At 35.1% G+C, this 16,633-nt stretch overlaps 1 protein-coding gene across 5 annotated transcripts in view; it reads right to left on the reverse strand.

The window, feature by feature from the left end:
• The window catches only part of Blimp-1 (PR domain zinc finger protein 1), a 40,397-nt gene continuing 23,764 nt past the window's right edge, over nt 1–16,633 (reverse strand). The window contains exons 2-11 of one of the 5 annotated variants that reach the window (XM_068361399.1): nt 13,597–13,671; nt 12,492–12,662; nt 11,769–11,888; nt 10,375–10,404; nt 8,793–8,918; nt 8,104–8,230; nt 7,375–7,651; nt 5,233–7,257; nt 4,997–5,112; nt 1–4,676 (exon numbers count right to left, since the gene is read on the reverse strand). In XM_068361399.1, the coding sequence (XP_068217500.1) occupies nt 4,438–4,676; nt 4,997–5,112; nt 5,233–7,257; nt 7,375–7,651; nt 8,104–8,230; nt 8,793–8,918; nt 10,375–10,404; nt 11,769–11,888; nt 12,492–12,662; nt 13,597–13,599 (3,234 nt within the window). In that variant the 5' untranslated portion in view covers nt 13,600–13,671 and the 3' untranslated portion in view covers nt 1–4,437. Of the gene's footprint in view, nt 4,677–4,996; nt 5,113–5,232; nt 7,258–7,374; nt 7,652–8,103; nt 8,231–8,792; nt 8,919–10,374; nt 10,405–11,768; nt 11,889–12,482; nt 12,663–13,596; nt 13,672–16,633 lie in introns of all 5 variants that reach the window. The other 4 variants (XM_068361397.1, XM_068361398.1, XM_068361401.1 and 1 more) reach the window with 4 other exon arrangements.

The following is a 16,633-nucleotide window of genomic DNA, read 5'->3' on the forward strand; positions in this document are numbered from 1 at the left end:
AGTTGGCAAACCATACCTACCATATGGAGCCAAAAATGCCAGCATCTTCCTTTGTAAATGTAAATACATTCGTTATAAAAGATATACTGTAATTAAAAGTGCAGTTTTTTGCATATAAAAAACAACCACTTTGATAAAATACATCCTCATTTGAACTTAAAAAAAGAATAATCACCCCCCCCCCCCTTGAACTTCGATAAAAGAATAAGTAGGAAGGAGAAGAATGAAAAAGTAATAATAAAGAATTATGTGGGAGCTGAAATTGGATGATACTGCTAATACTGGAAATTTGTGCAGATAATTAACACTGATCTGCAACATAGTTAATGCCATCATTTAGTGAGCAAGATCCCCCCCACCCCTAGTATAAGGCACAAATGGAAGATGGGCGAAGAAACAAAAATATAGAAAAATAAATAATATCCACTAAATGTCTTGATAAAAAGGGGTAAAAAGAAAAGAGGAAAGGATGTTGAGAATAAACTTTTGTTTTCTTCATGTCTATATTATTCGACTCTCTCCGATAGAAGTATTAACTGAAAAATATAACTAATCATAACTCTGCATAATGGCATCAATATCTTTTTATTTTTACCTACAGTAAAACAAAATCCTTATAAAATTTAACAGTTGGAGAAGAAAGAATTTGTACAAAAAAAAGAGGGTAGTTTTCACGTAAATAATTTATATCTTCCTCTTGGGCGATAAATAAAATGGTTTGAAACTGGTTTCCCATAATTAAAAACTTATCAACAAAATATCAGTAAGCTATTTAACATACTTTATACATTTGAGATCACTTTACAAGGAGTAATAGATTTATTTTAAAAGAATTGACTGATTTCATTTTGCTTCATTCTGGTGAGACAAAAAAAATTGTCTTTCGTGTTCTGTGCCCTACGCCAATTTTCACATTAATCCCATGCCCCGAAAAGTAATTCACGTTTCAAAGGGAAATTAATCTAATATTCCCTGTGTACATCAAAGGAAACCTCTGACAATGTCATCTCGGTTTGGTTGTCGACATTTTGCTCTGCCCTCACAAGGATATCTTTGCACTGTTCTGAGACAGACTTGATTTTACTTAAGTTCTCAAAGCTTTGCTATGCAGTTTCCATCCTTAATCAAACCGAATGAAGGAGAAGGTAAGTTATTCAACAAAACAACAATAAACAATAATAACAGTAACAAAGTGCCTTTGCCATCTCTTGCATGATTACGATGACAAATGAAAATTAACATATTGAGGACTACCTGAAAATCCTATCAATTAAGGGGTGTTGGAGAGGAGATATCATCCTTAGATCAAAAACAACTTTTAACTCGGTGGGGCAGCGTCCAAAACAAACAAATAAAAATAGCAACAACCATTAAAAGAAAAAAAACTAAATGTTAAAAAAAATTACAATAAAACGAAAAACAATTAAGTGCCTACACTCACTTTTTTTGTGATTTTTAGTAGAGATATGCTATATTAAGATGGACGGTGCCTATTCCAGCCCTACATGTGTGTTAACACAGCTTTATAGTGAGGAGGGTTCTTTTAACAAAATAATCATAACGAAAGAAGGAAAAAAGTACGTCAAAACTTTTGAATAAAAACGTACGTCAAAATTTTGAAGAAAACAGTACGTCAAAATTTTGAAGATAAGAGTACGTCAAAATTTTGAAGAAAAGCCTCACGTTAAATTTTGAAGAAAAAATTACGTCAAAATTTTGAAGAAAAAATTACGTCAAAATTTTGAAAAAATACGTAAAAATTTTGAAACAAAAAGACGTCAAATTTTGAAGAAAGTACGTCAAAATTTGAAGAGAAAGTACGTTCAAATTTTGAAGAAAAAAGCGTCAAAATTTTGAAGAAAAAAAAAGTACGTCAAAATTTTGGGGATGTAAAATCTATTCTTTTAAAAATTATTATATACCATAATTTTAAGTCTTCTTTGCAGTATCCCTTACTCTCATATGTACACTCAAAATATATATTCATATATGTATATGTATAATAAGCTCTATGTAAAAGAATGATAAATAAGTATGGCGGATTGTTTGTTTACAGGTATTGAGAAGGTTTCTTCCTTCTTTGTTATGAATCACAGTTACTAGTGATTTCCTACCGGAAAAAAATAAATTAGAGTTTCTCCATATGTACAGCTGTACAGAATATTTTGAACTATACAATTTTTACACTGAAAAAATTGGACGAAATAACGTGCAGAAAATATATATCTATATATTTGTTTTTTTCCCAGAATCTCAATGAATGAAAAAATGTAATTTCAGAGGTGATGACAGAGCCATCTGGTGACAGAAAAGTCACACTTTATAATCTCCTCGTTAAGAAACCTAAATAAACAAACGAAAGTCACCGTTTTAAGCAAAAAAGTTATGAGTCCTGTGTCCACACTAACCAACAAAACTAAACAGAACCGTCATTGCAGAGAGAGAGAGAGAGAGAGAGAGAGAGAGAGAGAGAGAGAGAGAGAGAGAGAGAGAGAGAGAGAGAGAGAAGGACGTGGTTTGGTATACATTGAGTTGTTGAATAAAGGCAACTCGGATTTGAGTTACTAACACCTTGATGCCCTGGAGTGAGCATGAATTCTGCTCTAGGAAATGAAGTCTCCCTAAATGTCTGTCGCCCTGGACTGAGCGTAATGTCGTTTTCATTTCATAATAAAATGTCAGGTCACCAAAAAAATAATTGAGCATGAAAGTAGAAATGAAAAGATTAAAATAGATCAGCTAATCTTCCCTTGGCAATGTGGCATTAAGAGCCAATTAATTTCTTGATAATCTTCAGGTACCTTCTGTAAATATCTTTAAGAAAAAAAAAGGATGAAAAATTATATGAGTGGGTTTTCCTTGAGCATTTATGGTCATTGACATCCCGTGCTGAATGTTCGTCACACAAAAATTTTTCCGATTTTTTGAACATTACTTAAAAAAAAAAAAAAAAAAAAAAAAAGTCAAAAGCTTCTTGTCATAAAAAGTAAAATTTTATAATTTTCTTTTAATTATCAAAGGTTATAATTTCCTCAATAGATTTTTTCATCCAAATAATAATTCATAAAGACAATTTACCTTAATTCCAATGGGACAAATTAAATATATGAGACCAAATAACTTATTTGAATTACGTTGACAATAACTAATCTTTGTAATTCAGTATAATAGTAATAAAAAATAAAACTAATAATAATAATAATAATAGAATCATTACAGCAGGGTTTAATTCAACCAATGACCAAATTATCCAGCCAAATATCATCCTAAATATTTCCTAAAGCGCAGTGAACAATTTTACAAACAAAACAATCGTAAATAATAATAATTTAACCAATAAACTCATCCTCTTGTTATTGTCTGGGGGAAGAAATTTCTTAGGAATAAGACAATTAATGCTATTCAATCACTTTCATCTCACAATGCCAAAGTTGATTAAGGTTCGTAATAAATGCCACTCGAAATACAAAATAAAAACAGAACTACTGTAACTATTCCTTATAATGCCGATAATGGAATTGGAGAGAGTTAGGTAGATCACCTTTTTGATTTGATCATTTCTTGATCTGGTTTTCATATCTAGAGAAAATGAAATGGTGGTTTCAAAGTCCCATTAAACGTAGAAAAATCACTTCAACTAAGTCTTGTCATTCGTGTGAAAAGTCCGTCACGTCATGATATCAAAATCATATTTATGCGACATGTACAAATATAGTATGAGAACTTACGCCCTAAGGTGAAACATACTATTTACATAGAAAAAAAAATATTTGTTCATTAGAATTATCTACATATCAAAAACATATGCTATTGAATAAATGGAAATCACACTCACAGAGTGTCTTCCATCAGCCTCAGTGTTACGGATTATTTTCCAAGAGAACATTCTTAACATTTCTTTTTTTTTACCATAAGGAACATTGCCCGCTGGAATCGAGACAATTTTTCTTGCAGGGCAAATACCATACAGTAATCAGGCAAGTAATACCTACTATAAGGGAAACACTGCCAACAGACACAGCACAGTATCAATCTTGAACGTGAAAGTAATTATCTGCAGGTCATAAAACTGCCACTGTCAGCAGTTATGTGTTCCCCATCATAAGGTAAACACTTGACAGTGTTTCTGCCCTTCCAATCACATGGCAAACAAGACCGGTACGCAGGCCTATGCGTTCCCCTATCAAAGGCAACAACTGCCAGCAGTTATGCATCCCCAATCACGGTAAACACTGCCAGCAGATAACTGTTCCTGATCACAAGTAAAACAGTGCTGGGAGAGACGACGAACACTATACCCCTCGTTGGGGCAATGCTGCCCACTTATCATCCATGAGATTTCACTCCTAACTCTATTAATTTCATGTGATCACTTTTTCACAGCTGAATTTCAGAATGTTTTTATCACATCATCACAAGTTTATATATCACAGAGTTCTAGGTGCACTCGATCGCATGGTGGGCGGTCTCAATCACAGACGGTCTAGAGTCAGTCTCACATTTGATGTCTCTGTTGTATGATTTGAACTCCTCCTGCGACTGTTTGATCAATTCATCAGGAATCATATAAGATGGGCTCTTTGGGTCGTAGTCCACATCATCGTGCAGACCATCGTTCCTTGGTAAATGTTCCATGTCATCCATGCTGTTGTTGTCGTAGGTTTCTAAACTGCTTCCTGTAAGAAGAGGGTGCGAGGAATGATTATATTAATCTTTAGAGAAAAAGATTATCAGTTAAAAATTAAAAGGAAAAATAATGGTTTAAAATTTGCTCATGAACAGGAAAGATAAGGGATGGTGAGATTGTGAACACTATTGGAAACAAGAAGGCTTGAGCGGGATATTCCCGAATCACACTTTGTAGTAAGGGGTGTTTTGAATAGACTACCATAAACCTACTGGGGTAATTCATGGCTAAATCAATATTTCAAGTTTATCTCAGCAAAATTTATAAATCGACTGACTCAGAACTCATAAAGAAGGAGGGAAAACACACCTGAGGCAATTGATGGGCAATAATCATAGCCTGAGGATGATCCTGTGGGAGAACGTTCAGCAGCTAGCTCTTCTTCTGGACTGGAAGGCTTACAGCTAGTCGTTTTCCAATGGGTTCTGCAAAGGAAAATGCATAAACATGAGATTATATTGCATAAGACATAACAGTCATCAAGGTGTGTGGCATATGAATTACAAAAGCATTACTAAACAATCATAGCAAGTATCTCAACTCACCTTAATCCTGAGGCACTGATGTATTTCTTACTGCAAGTGTTGCAAGTATAAGGTCTTTCATTTGTGTGCAATCTTTTGTGCAGCTTCAGATGCACAAACTGGGTGAATTTAGCAGGGCACAAATCACATGCATAAGGCTTTTGTCCTGAGTGGAGTCTCATATGAGTCTTGAGATTTGAAGTAGAACTAAACCTCTTTTTACATATGTCACACTGATGAGGTTTCTCTCCTGTGTGAACCAGATGATGCTTTTGGAGGTGCGCCAGCTGCGTAAAGCTTTTAATGCAAACGCTGCATTTAAAAGGCCTTTCTCCAGAATGGGTTCTTAGGTGCACTTTCAAATTAGATAACTGGCCAAATGTTTTGTAGCAGACGTTACACTCATAATGCATCTTACCATCCTTTTTCTGTAATGGATACGGAAGAGACCGGTAGCCTCTGTTATTGCTGGTGGGGGATGTTGATCCCTGTGATGAAGGTGATCCTTGAGAAGAGTGTGAGGAGTTACTAGATGGTGGAGAATGCCCGGATGCTGAAGTGGGTATGGATATTGTGAGACGATGATCTACCGGCATAGCACCTTGATTACTTTGAGGGAATCCGCTGTTGTTATTCCCATTGTAACCATTGTAGGAGAACATATTGAAGTGAGCTGAATTAAATATTTGTGAAACAGGAGTACGATACACAGAATTGTTTGTTGATGGCTGAGCTCCATATGACACCTGCGTTGGTGGTTGAGGAGCATAAGGTTGAGTATCAGGCTTTGGAGGAGATGAAGAGGAGTCAGGAGAAAGCTGCTGAGTATTCTCAGAGCCAAAGTAAGTCCTTTTGTATGAAACTTCGTGAGAACAGTCCCCTGAACTGCTTGTTGCACTGTCTGGTTTGTATGATACATCACTAGGAACAGAAATATGGACAGGTTCTTTCAGGTCTCTAGGCGCAGGTGAGGAGTGGGTTGTATCTGCTTCATCTTTACCACCTTGTCGGCGAAGCAAAATATTTTCCAGTATTGACACCGATGGGCGAGATGAGTTGAACTGAGTATCTGATTGACCAGGGACTCTGGGATCTGGAGGGAGTGTATCTCGAGTATCTTGTGACAAAGTGTGTCTTGTATCTGGTGCAACCACATGCCGCGTGTCTGGATGTCCAAGGTGCCGGGTGTCAGGCGGTACTGGAAGTCGCGAATCTGGAGCTACTGTAATTCGAGGATCTTGAGGAGGCATAGTTGGTAATCTAGTCGGCATGGCAGTCACGCCAGAGGGGAATCCTGGTACCCTTGACATAGGTGGCAATGGAAGTCGTCCTTGAGGGTGATGGGGATCATGCTGCACAGGCATACGAACAGCTGGTGGTAGGCCTATGCGTGCATCAGGAATCCTTGCCTGGCGACCTTCTGGTGCAATGTGCTTGGTAATAGTGATACTGGGAATTCGACCGTCTGGCATAACAGACATACGAGAGTCAGGGAACACTGTAGTTGTATGAGTATCTGGACGAGAAGACTCTGGAACCCTAGGCACTTCTGCAGGCCGAGATAATTCTGAAGAATGATGAATAGCCTGATCCAAAGTAGCATACCTGTGGGGTACTTCGTGAAGAGACTCCCGTGGACTTTCAGCATAGGCTTCATTTTCTAGTACAGTATCCATCCGAGATGGATGTTCATTATAAGTTGCATATTGATTGGGAGCAGGGAAGGGAGATGTTCTCTGCACAGGTGGAGATGCCCGAGCATTACGCTTTGCAGATTGACGAGCTATCTGGGATTTGCGAACAACCTGCGGCACCAGTTGAGGCTGAGGCTGAGACTCCAAGAGAGGTGCTACTTCTGACTCAATGATGCCTGGCTGGCACTCTAGAGGAGGAGACATGGACTTCTCTTTTTCAGATGAGTCAGAACCTGTAGATTTCGAGCGGTAATGATAAGCCCGCGACATCTTAATCTTCACTTTCCTGTACTCATTACGATTTTCATTTTCTTCGGCTGTGGATGTTCGAGATTCTTTCCTCCCCTTGCTGCTGTAAAGAAATTGAAGATGCAATAAATAAATAAGTCTAATGACATCATAAATGTAATTTAGATATATCATATCATATCCACGACATACTACGAATAAGCCTCAACGAATAAATTACCTGAAATCTAAGACATAGTTATTGTCGCCTTCAGAATCAGACGAATCTTCAGCCTTGATATAATCGTCATGGTAGCCATTGCTCATATATCCTTCATCCGACCTTACTGAGAGCCCGGGGGGAGTGATCTGGCCATTTTGAGAATCAAACTGAGTTGGAGAAGCTGCTGGAGGAGAGCCACCTGTCGTCGAAACTGTAGGCGATGATGTGGAGGGACTCTCTTGTGTGAAAGGTTCCACTTCCTCTTCCTTGATTTCAACATCTTCACTTTGCTGACCTGGAGGAAATGAAACGAGATTTTAGTTATTTCCTTTCCTCACTGGGCTATTTTTCCCTGTTGGAGCCCTAGGGCTTGTAGCATCCTGCTTTTCAAACAAGGGTTGTAGATTAGCTAACGCTAATTATAATAGAAAAAAAAAATTGGGAGAATTTTCACTGATATGATGAGATTATTTTATTTCAAGTAACTAATGTTCAGAAGCCTTTCCTGTACTGATTTATATTGTTCTTCGGGAAACTTGGTTCTCCCAGCTGTTAAATCAACAATACAACGCACTAATGACGCAATGGAATAAGAGTCATAATAGCTTAATCTTTTAGAGAACTAGCTTTCATTACAATTAAATACATGACAAGTCAGCTTAAATCAAATTCATAGGGTGCCTTGCAATTTACAATAGCTATGAAACTCCAAATTAATGATCTATCAGAATGTTAAAGCTGACTTACGTATTTTTTGAAGCATCAATTCGCCAGTTAAGGGATAGTTCAGTCTAGTAGCAAACTCCTTGCAGTACCAAACCAGAAGCTCTTGGTCAGGTAGGATGGGCTTTATAGTGTAGAAGTATATGTTGGTCTGGAAAGTAAATATTTCAGGTAAAAAGGTTGTTTGATTACCTCAGATTCTGAGAAAAAAATCTTATAAACGAATATGAGAACATATAAGAAATCTAGTGTATTACTCACTTCATTCACAACAATACATTGACTGGATATTTGAATCGGTAGAACTTCAAAAGTTCAAACTTGCAGCAAATGCTTTTATGATGAACAGGCTGACTTAAGTCTGTTTATAGTTTATACAAAGAATATCTGTTTTGATGTTGATACTTTTTTAATTATTTTAGTTTAATTGTTCATTACTTCTTATATTCTTATCCTGTTTATTTATTTCCTTATTTCCTTTCCTCACTGGGATATTTTTTACTGTTGGAGCTCCTGGGCTTATAGCATCTTGCTTTTCCAACTAGGGTAGCTTAGCTAATAATAGTAACATTAATAATTTAGCGTTGAAGGAAATACTATTAACAAATGTTAAGGAAAACAACAGTACTAACAACAACAACAACAACAATAATAATAACAACAACAATAATAATAATAATAATAATAATAATAATAATAATAATAATAATTACCTTATACTGACAGGCGATAAGGTTCTGAGCACTGGAGGAATAGGCCGGGTTGACATACCTCATCCAATTTGCTCTTGTCGTATCATACCCATCGATGTAATAGTACAACTCGTTTTCTTTATAAACCTGCAAAAAGTAGTAAAATCATTAGTAAGATTTGATCCATATCGTCTATGGTCAATTAATCAACCAAAAGGTAATGGTAAATTTTAACTATTTTAATTCAATACGAGAACTGATTTCTTGATAAGCCTATTAGAAAAGTCGTCTTTTGAAATTTGGACCAAATATCGTCTATGATTAATTCATAAACAACTTGATGATGGTAAGTTTTAACTATTTAATTTAATACGAGGCTACTGATTCGTATTTTTAATTTTGGATCAAAGGGTATGAATACTGAGGATTATTTTTAAATGATTTTGGATGTAAATATTCCATAAACATTCTATTTATTCAAAACTAAACATTCAACATAGTCTATAAAATACTGGACAGGAATTGAACAACATAAAAAAGTTAGAGGGAACAACTTCAACAAGAACAACAACAACAAAAACATTAAATATAACAATCGTAGCATTAAGTATGAGGGGCAAGAAGGGCACATAAAAATCCATTATTTTAAACAATTTGATTCACTAAGAAAAGCGCGGAGGTAAAAAAAAGTTTTTTTTTTTTTCAATTAGAGATGAAATAGCAGCAGATTCAAGCTTTAATTTTCATTTTTCTTAACTATTATTATATATTAAAACAACGGGCAAGATGTTTTTAAATACAAGCCTAAAGTAGATTCTTCATCGACAGGGTTATTGTCTATTTTTGGAAAAACATTAGAGATGAAATAGCAGCAGATTCAAGCTTTTATTTTTATCTTTATGATTTTCCTTAGCTATTATTACATATTAAAACAACGGGCAACATGATTTTTTAAATACAAGCCTAAAGTAAATTTTTCATTGTCAGGGTTATTGTCTAGTAATACATGCAACCAAACAAAGGTTATGAGCAACGAATGTAAATAGGTATAAACAACTAAGAAAAAACATAGACATAAACACAAAGCAAAATAATTAATAGAAAAAAGAGAATTTCGAAGGAGAAAATGTTTGTTCTAATCATGCAGTTAATCTATGGGATGTAAATCTATACTGAAGGTCCCTAACTTACACACTTAATAGGTTCCAAGTTGATATTTGTAAGTCAAGTTGTTTTTAAGTTGAACTTTTGTTACGTTTTGGTCTAACCTGAATCCAATGTCTATGATTTCCAACCACAAAAGTCAACAAATAGTCTAGTTTCATATGAAATAGATATCAGGTTATTACAAATGTCGTTTTGATACTGTATTAAATAACATATTGTTTTAATTACAGTATTTCTTAATCTTATCTTTGTTATTTTCAGTTTGATTCGTGTTTGTATCTAGAAATGCTCGTAAGTCGAGGACTCGTAAGTCAAATTCTCATAAGTCGAGTACTCGTAAGTCAAATGTCCTTAAGTCGAGTGTTCGTAGGTTGGAGACCTTCTGTATGCCAAAGAAAAAAAGGGGAAAAAAAATTTCCAAGCATGCAAAAATTACCTCATATATCTTGCGACCCTCCACCCCGACCTACAAAGATTAGAGAAAAAATAAAACAGAACTGTATGACCTCTCGTTTGGTTAAAAAAAAAAAAATAATAAATACAAGAGTAGATCAAAAGATTACTTATTATATAAAGCGGTGTGTAAGTTGAAAAAGTTGAAACCAGTACCGATATCAAAATGAAAAAAACCTCAATGATGTTTAACTAAAAAATATCCCGAGCTAGAATAGAACAGCTCGGGAATAGAAAAAGAGAGAAAATAATAGAATTCTTAGAATAGAACATAATAGAAATGAATTGAAAATTTTATAAAATCAAAATAGGGAAGCGAATATGAAAACAAAATGGAATTTAATCATTGTGTCGTGTTAATGAAGTTTGTTTATTGCAATTAAGATGTCGTGATTTACATAAAATGCAGTGGAAAACTCTTTCGCTTGTCTAATAAATAAATCAGAGTTAGTTATCAATAAACATTAAAATTTGTAAACTAAAATCTGAGTTACTAAAAATTCAAACTGAAATCTGAGTTAATTATCAATAAATAATGAAATATGTAAACTGAAACTTGATTAATTGAAAATCTGAGTTAATTAACAATAAACAAAAACAAAATGTCAACTCAAATCTGATTAATTTTCAATACGCAATAAAATATGTAAACTGAAATCTGAGTTAATTATCAATAAACAAAAAAATCCAAATGAAATCTGATTAATTATAAAAAAAAAAAAAAAAACTGTAGTGTCATTTTAATTGTTCCCGGACGTATAATAAATCTTAAACAAGAATATCTAAAAAAGGGATAATCTAAAATTATAAGAAACGAGATAATAAGTATTGAAAGAGCATGTGTTTACTCGCATTACAGAAATGAAATAAAAAGTAACTAACATTTTTGGAAGAAGAGACCGTGCTGGTCCGCACCCGCTTAATTTCGGTGTAATTAGGTTACAATTTTATTAAATCCTCAACTGAAGAAAATCAGTAAATGAATATCAGTATAAGAAAACGAGGGGAGATGACTACCATACAATCCTCCACCTGAGAGAGAGAGAGAGAGAGAGAGAGAGAGAGAGAGAGAGAGCATTTCTGGTGCTACATGAATGTGTATTAAAAACTGGAACAGCTACCATCACCTTTTAACCTGCATAACACTATCACCAGAGAGAGAGAGAGAGAGAGAGAGAGAGAGAGAGGGAGCGAGAGAGAGAGAAGTCGAAACAAGAAGGTGGAAACAAAAGACTTCTACGTGAAGCAAAGTCAAATCAAAATAATTAAGTAAAAATAAAATTGGTAAAAACCTCTTGTCCAACGTTACAAAGTGAGAGAGAGAGAGAGAGAGAGAGAGAGAGAGAGAGAGAGAGAGTTGAAACTTCAGATACGTACCCTCCAGAAATATTTCCGATTGGCAGTTTTGGGCACTTCATCCTTGGCATAGACATGCCCCTTCAGAGGGCCGAATCTGGAGCCCCTTGGGATGTAGTCAGTACTCCACACACCCATGACCTGTGGGATAAAATACATATAAATAAACACAAGGCTCCACAAGGCACTAGATGAGTTGGAAGACCCAGGCCTACATGGCTGAGGACTATGAAGCGTGGAGTGGGAGATGATGAATGGAGAAGTATTGAATTGAAAGCTCAGGATAGAGACGACTGGCGAAATCTAATCGAGGCCATTTGAGGCAATAGACTTAGGAGGAGATGATGATGATGATGATGGGGATGATGATGATGATGATGAAATAAACATTGTAATATTTAATCAGGAAATTATAACAATAAAAGTAAGTAACATGTATTGTACAATGTATTGCATTATGTAAGGTTAATGGACACACATTATAAGAATTATTGAAAAATTGTCATTAACTAATATTGGTAGAGAGAGAGAGAGAGAGAGAGAGAGAGAGAGAGAGAGAGAGTCTTAAAAACTATATTTTATCCTTGCCTTATTCGTAAACAAATAAGGTTAATGAGCATAACATAGTAAGAATGATTGAAATAATGGTAATTAATTGAGAGAGAGAGAGAGAGAGAGAGAGAGAGAGAGAGAGAGAGAGAGAGAGAAGTCTTAAAAACCCAAGTTTATCCTTACAGCACTTACTCCTGCCATGGTCTGCGACTGCTTCAAGACCAAGTTCTTCGGGAGGGACAGCATGGCGTGGTCCTTGCATCCTTCCTCCGTCTGGGAGTCGGGGACGTGGTACACGGCCTTGGACTGCCATTCCTCCTCTGCGATTGAGTCGATGTCCCATTCTTCTGCCATCTTGGCCGGCTGCGAGGAAAGACGGAGAATACGATAATAGAATGGTCTGCCATCTTGGTTAACTTATGTGTATTGGTTGCTTCGGGTGAATGAGGTATTGTAAGAGGTTAGGTATTCAATGGTTTAAATTTGAGTATATTCAATGGTTTAAATTTGAGTATATTCAATGGTTTAAATTTGAGTATATAAACAAAATTGAAGAGTTCAAACATGTTACGTAACTTCATTGGAAAACCAATAAATTTGAGTATATTCAATGGTTCAAATTTGAGTATGTTCATAGGTTTAAATTTGGTATATTCATTGGTTTAAATTTGAGTATATTCAATGGTTTAAATTCGGTATATTCATTGGTCTAAATTTGGTATATTAAATGCTTTAAATTTGAGTATAATTAATGCTTTAAATTTGAGTATATTCAATGGTTCAAATTTGAGTATATAAACAAAATTGAAGAGGCCAAACATGTTACGTAACTTCGTCGGAAAACCAATAAATTTGAGTATATTCAATCGTTCAAATTTGAGTATATTCAATGGTTTATATATTAGTATATTCATTGGTTTAAATTTGGTATTTTCATTGGTTTAAATTTGAGTATATTCAATGGTTTAAATTCGGTATATTCGTTGGTCTAAATTTGGTATATTAAATGCTTTAAATTTGAGTATAATTAATCATTTAAATTTGAGTATATTTAATGGTTTATATTTGAGTATGTAAACAAACTTGAAGAGGCCATACATGTTACGTAACTTCATTGGAAAACCAAAAAATTTGAGTATATTCAATGGTTCAAATTTGAGTATATAAACAAAATTGAAGAGGCCAAACATGTTACGTAACTTCATTTGAAAACCAATGAATTTGAGTATATTCAATGGATTAAATTTGAGTATATAAACAAAATTGGACAACCATGCCAAATATGAAAGGCACTTACCATTTGTACGAAACTCTCAGAAATGGTAGAAACGCATGATTGGTGATCAGACACCTGTGTTATTCACTTCTCCACCTGGAAAAGAAAATCACGAGAATTAATATTCTTGCTTGCTCAACAAATCAATGGCGTTTATGCTTTTGAAAGGATAAATAATCCTCTTGGATGATGGAAAAATACTAATACGTACATGTCATTAATTTGTTTCAGAATTATGTAGTCTAAATTTCTACAGAGCAGTGATTACTTTTTTATAGCAATGAACCACATTAGCAATATTTATTTGACTCCTCCGGTATTTCAACATCTGCTAAACGCCGAAAAACAAAGTCACATAACCGCCGCCACAAGTGTCGGCATCACACCTGGACTTAACACGATCGTCATAATTATGACCTACATTTGACCCCGCGAAAAGCCCCCTAACGTCCTCGGGGAAGGGGAGGGAGTGCCTACGAACCCTCCCCAAGCCAAGGGTGCCATGTTATCGCTTTGTTCAAGTTCATTGCCAATATAAGAGCGCACCTTCTTGGTTCTTATTATTTTCAGTTGCGCCTGGCGCTGTGTGGTAACTTCGCCATTCTCCGATTTCGTACCATTCGCGTCAAGTTCTCATACTTTCTTCTTCTCATCTAAGATACTTGAAAGTTTAGGAATTTATATTCTGTGATTACGAATGAGGGGAGGAGGGGGGGGGGGGGGGGCTCTAGGGGACGATTGAAATCGATTAACATTAATGGGAATAAAATATGTACCGTTCACTGCACGCGTTTAAAACAGGTAGTAATGATAACAACACATGTGCTATTATACATACATGCCTGTAGACAGATTTAAATGTAATCGCTACGACCAAATCCAATTTACCTTGTTATTTATTTATGCCTTAATTCGTATATATATATATATATATATATGCATTTAACTTTTTTGCTTAATACCGAGAGCAAGATCTTGCTCTCGGTATTAAGCAAAAAAGTTAAATGCATATATGTGTGTATATATATATATATATACTATATACACACACACATATATGCATTTAACTTTTTTGCTTAATACCGAGAGCAAGATCTTGCCGAGTAGTGCCAGTCATTGACCTATACGACTACCAGTAACATGAATAATATCAGCTCGAGAGAGAGAGAGAGAGAGAGAGAGAGAGAGAGAGAGAGAGACATGATTCCCTCCATTCACACATCTTTTCCCATCTTTCGGACCCCCCCCACCTGTCCAAAATCATTTAAATAACATAACGAATATTCATTACCATATTTCCATATCACGATTTCCTGTCCTTTCTTCCTTATGTCAATGTCAGCGTGAAGAAAGCTGTTTACGTAAGCTGCTTAACAACGTAGGGAACGATGTTCTTGTTGTTGTTGTTGTTGCTGTCATAAGACACTGAGTTGGCGATTGGATTTCTATCAGGGGTAAATCTCGCGAAGTCATGCTCTCTCTCTCTCTCTCTCTCTCTCTCTCTCTCTCTCTCTCTCTCTATTTTAACCCGTTCATTTATTCAAGCAAATGAATGGAAAAGTGTTGATTTAAATGCTCAAGATAGAGACGACAGGCGAAATCTAACTGAGGCCCTTTGCGTAGATGATATATATATATATATATATATATACATATATATATATATATATATACTCTCTCTCTCTCTTTCTCTCTCTCTCTCTCTCTCTCTCTCTCTCTCTCTCTCAACCCGTTCATTTATTCAAATATTAGAATTTAATAAGCCAGTAATAATTGATGCCATACCAGCAGTATTTCTCTCTCTCTCTCTCTCTCTCTCTCTCTCTCTCTCTCTCTAACACATGTGTCGATGGAAAAAGCAAAAATGTAAGTGTGTCATTATGGCACTCGTGCTCAACAGTGTTCAACACATGTTAATGTATTTGCTCGAAGAACAACTGCGCATTTATGCCTGTATGGAATGATGATGAGACGTGGATCTGTTTTGAACAAAACGTAGGAATACTTTCTGGGAAGTAATTATGGACTACTTTCCCTTCTGGTCTTATTTCCTTTGTGGATTTCATATGTTCTGGGATATATCTGGGGCATGTATGTTCGGATTAATTTCTTTGCGGTGCCTAATTTTGATTTAACTTACCTGAAGTAAATAATGAGGGGTATATATATACATACATACATATATATATATATATATATATATACACGCATACCGTATAATTGTGTATGTGAGACTTTGGTGTACTTGTGTGTAAAGAGAGAGAGAGAGAGAGAGAGAGAGAGAGAGAGAAAGGGGGATATATCATGGGTAATAAAAAGGAGGTAAGGCATGGGATTGCGAGGAATAACAACGTAGATGTATTTAGAAAAGGGGGGGGGGGGAGAGAGGTGTTAGGGGAGGGGTTAGATCAGCCCAAGGGGGGGGGGGGGGTTAAAAGAGTGGGGGAGGGGGAGGGGTTCCCAAAACACCTTGCACGCAGCTCCGAATCAATAATACATTATGTGGGCGACTTCGAGTCAATGACCCAGGATTCATTAATGTTTGTCCTTGGAACCAGAGAGGGAGGCTTTCGATTCGAGAAATTTTTAGGAGAGTTTTTTTTTTTTTTTCAATTAATGGAGAAATTATTAATCAATTGATGGGATGGTAAAGTAGAGCAATTATGATTAATTTCAATAGCATTCATTTTCTTTTTAAAGGGAAAACTAAATGTAAATGTTGATTATGTTTTTTTTTACAGAAAGATCTAAGTCATAAAAATATTATTTTCATCATAAAAAAAGTAAAAATTTAAATAAATTCTAGGTCAAAATTATTCAATAGTAATAAACTAATTTAAAAATAAATACAATATATATTTTTGGAGACACATAAGGAGCTAATTCCTACAAATATCTTTTAAACATAAAAAATAAATCTTTAAATATATTCTAGTTCAAATTTATCCAAAATTAATAAACGAATTTGAAAACCAATAACAATATATAATTTTTTGGAGAAATATAAAGAGCTAATTCATATAAATGGTTTTTAAACATGAAAAATAAATCTTTGAAT

The sequence above is a fragment of the Palaemon carinicauda genome, chromosome 37, assembly GCF_036898095.1.
Source record: "Palaemon carinicauda isolate YSFRI2023 chromosome 37, ASM3689809v2, whole genome shotgun sequence".
In the NCBI taxonomy this organism is placed as follows: domain Eukaryota; kingdom Metazoa; phylum Arthropoda; class Malacostraca; order Decapoda; family Palaemonidae; genus Palaemon; species Palaemon carinicauda.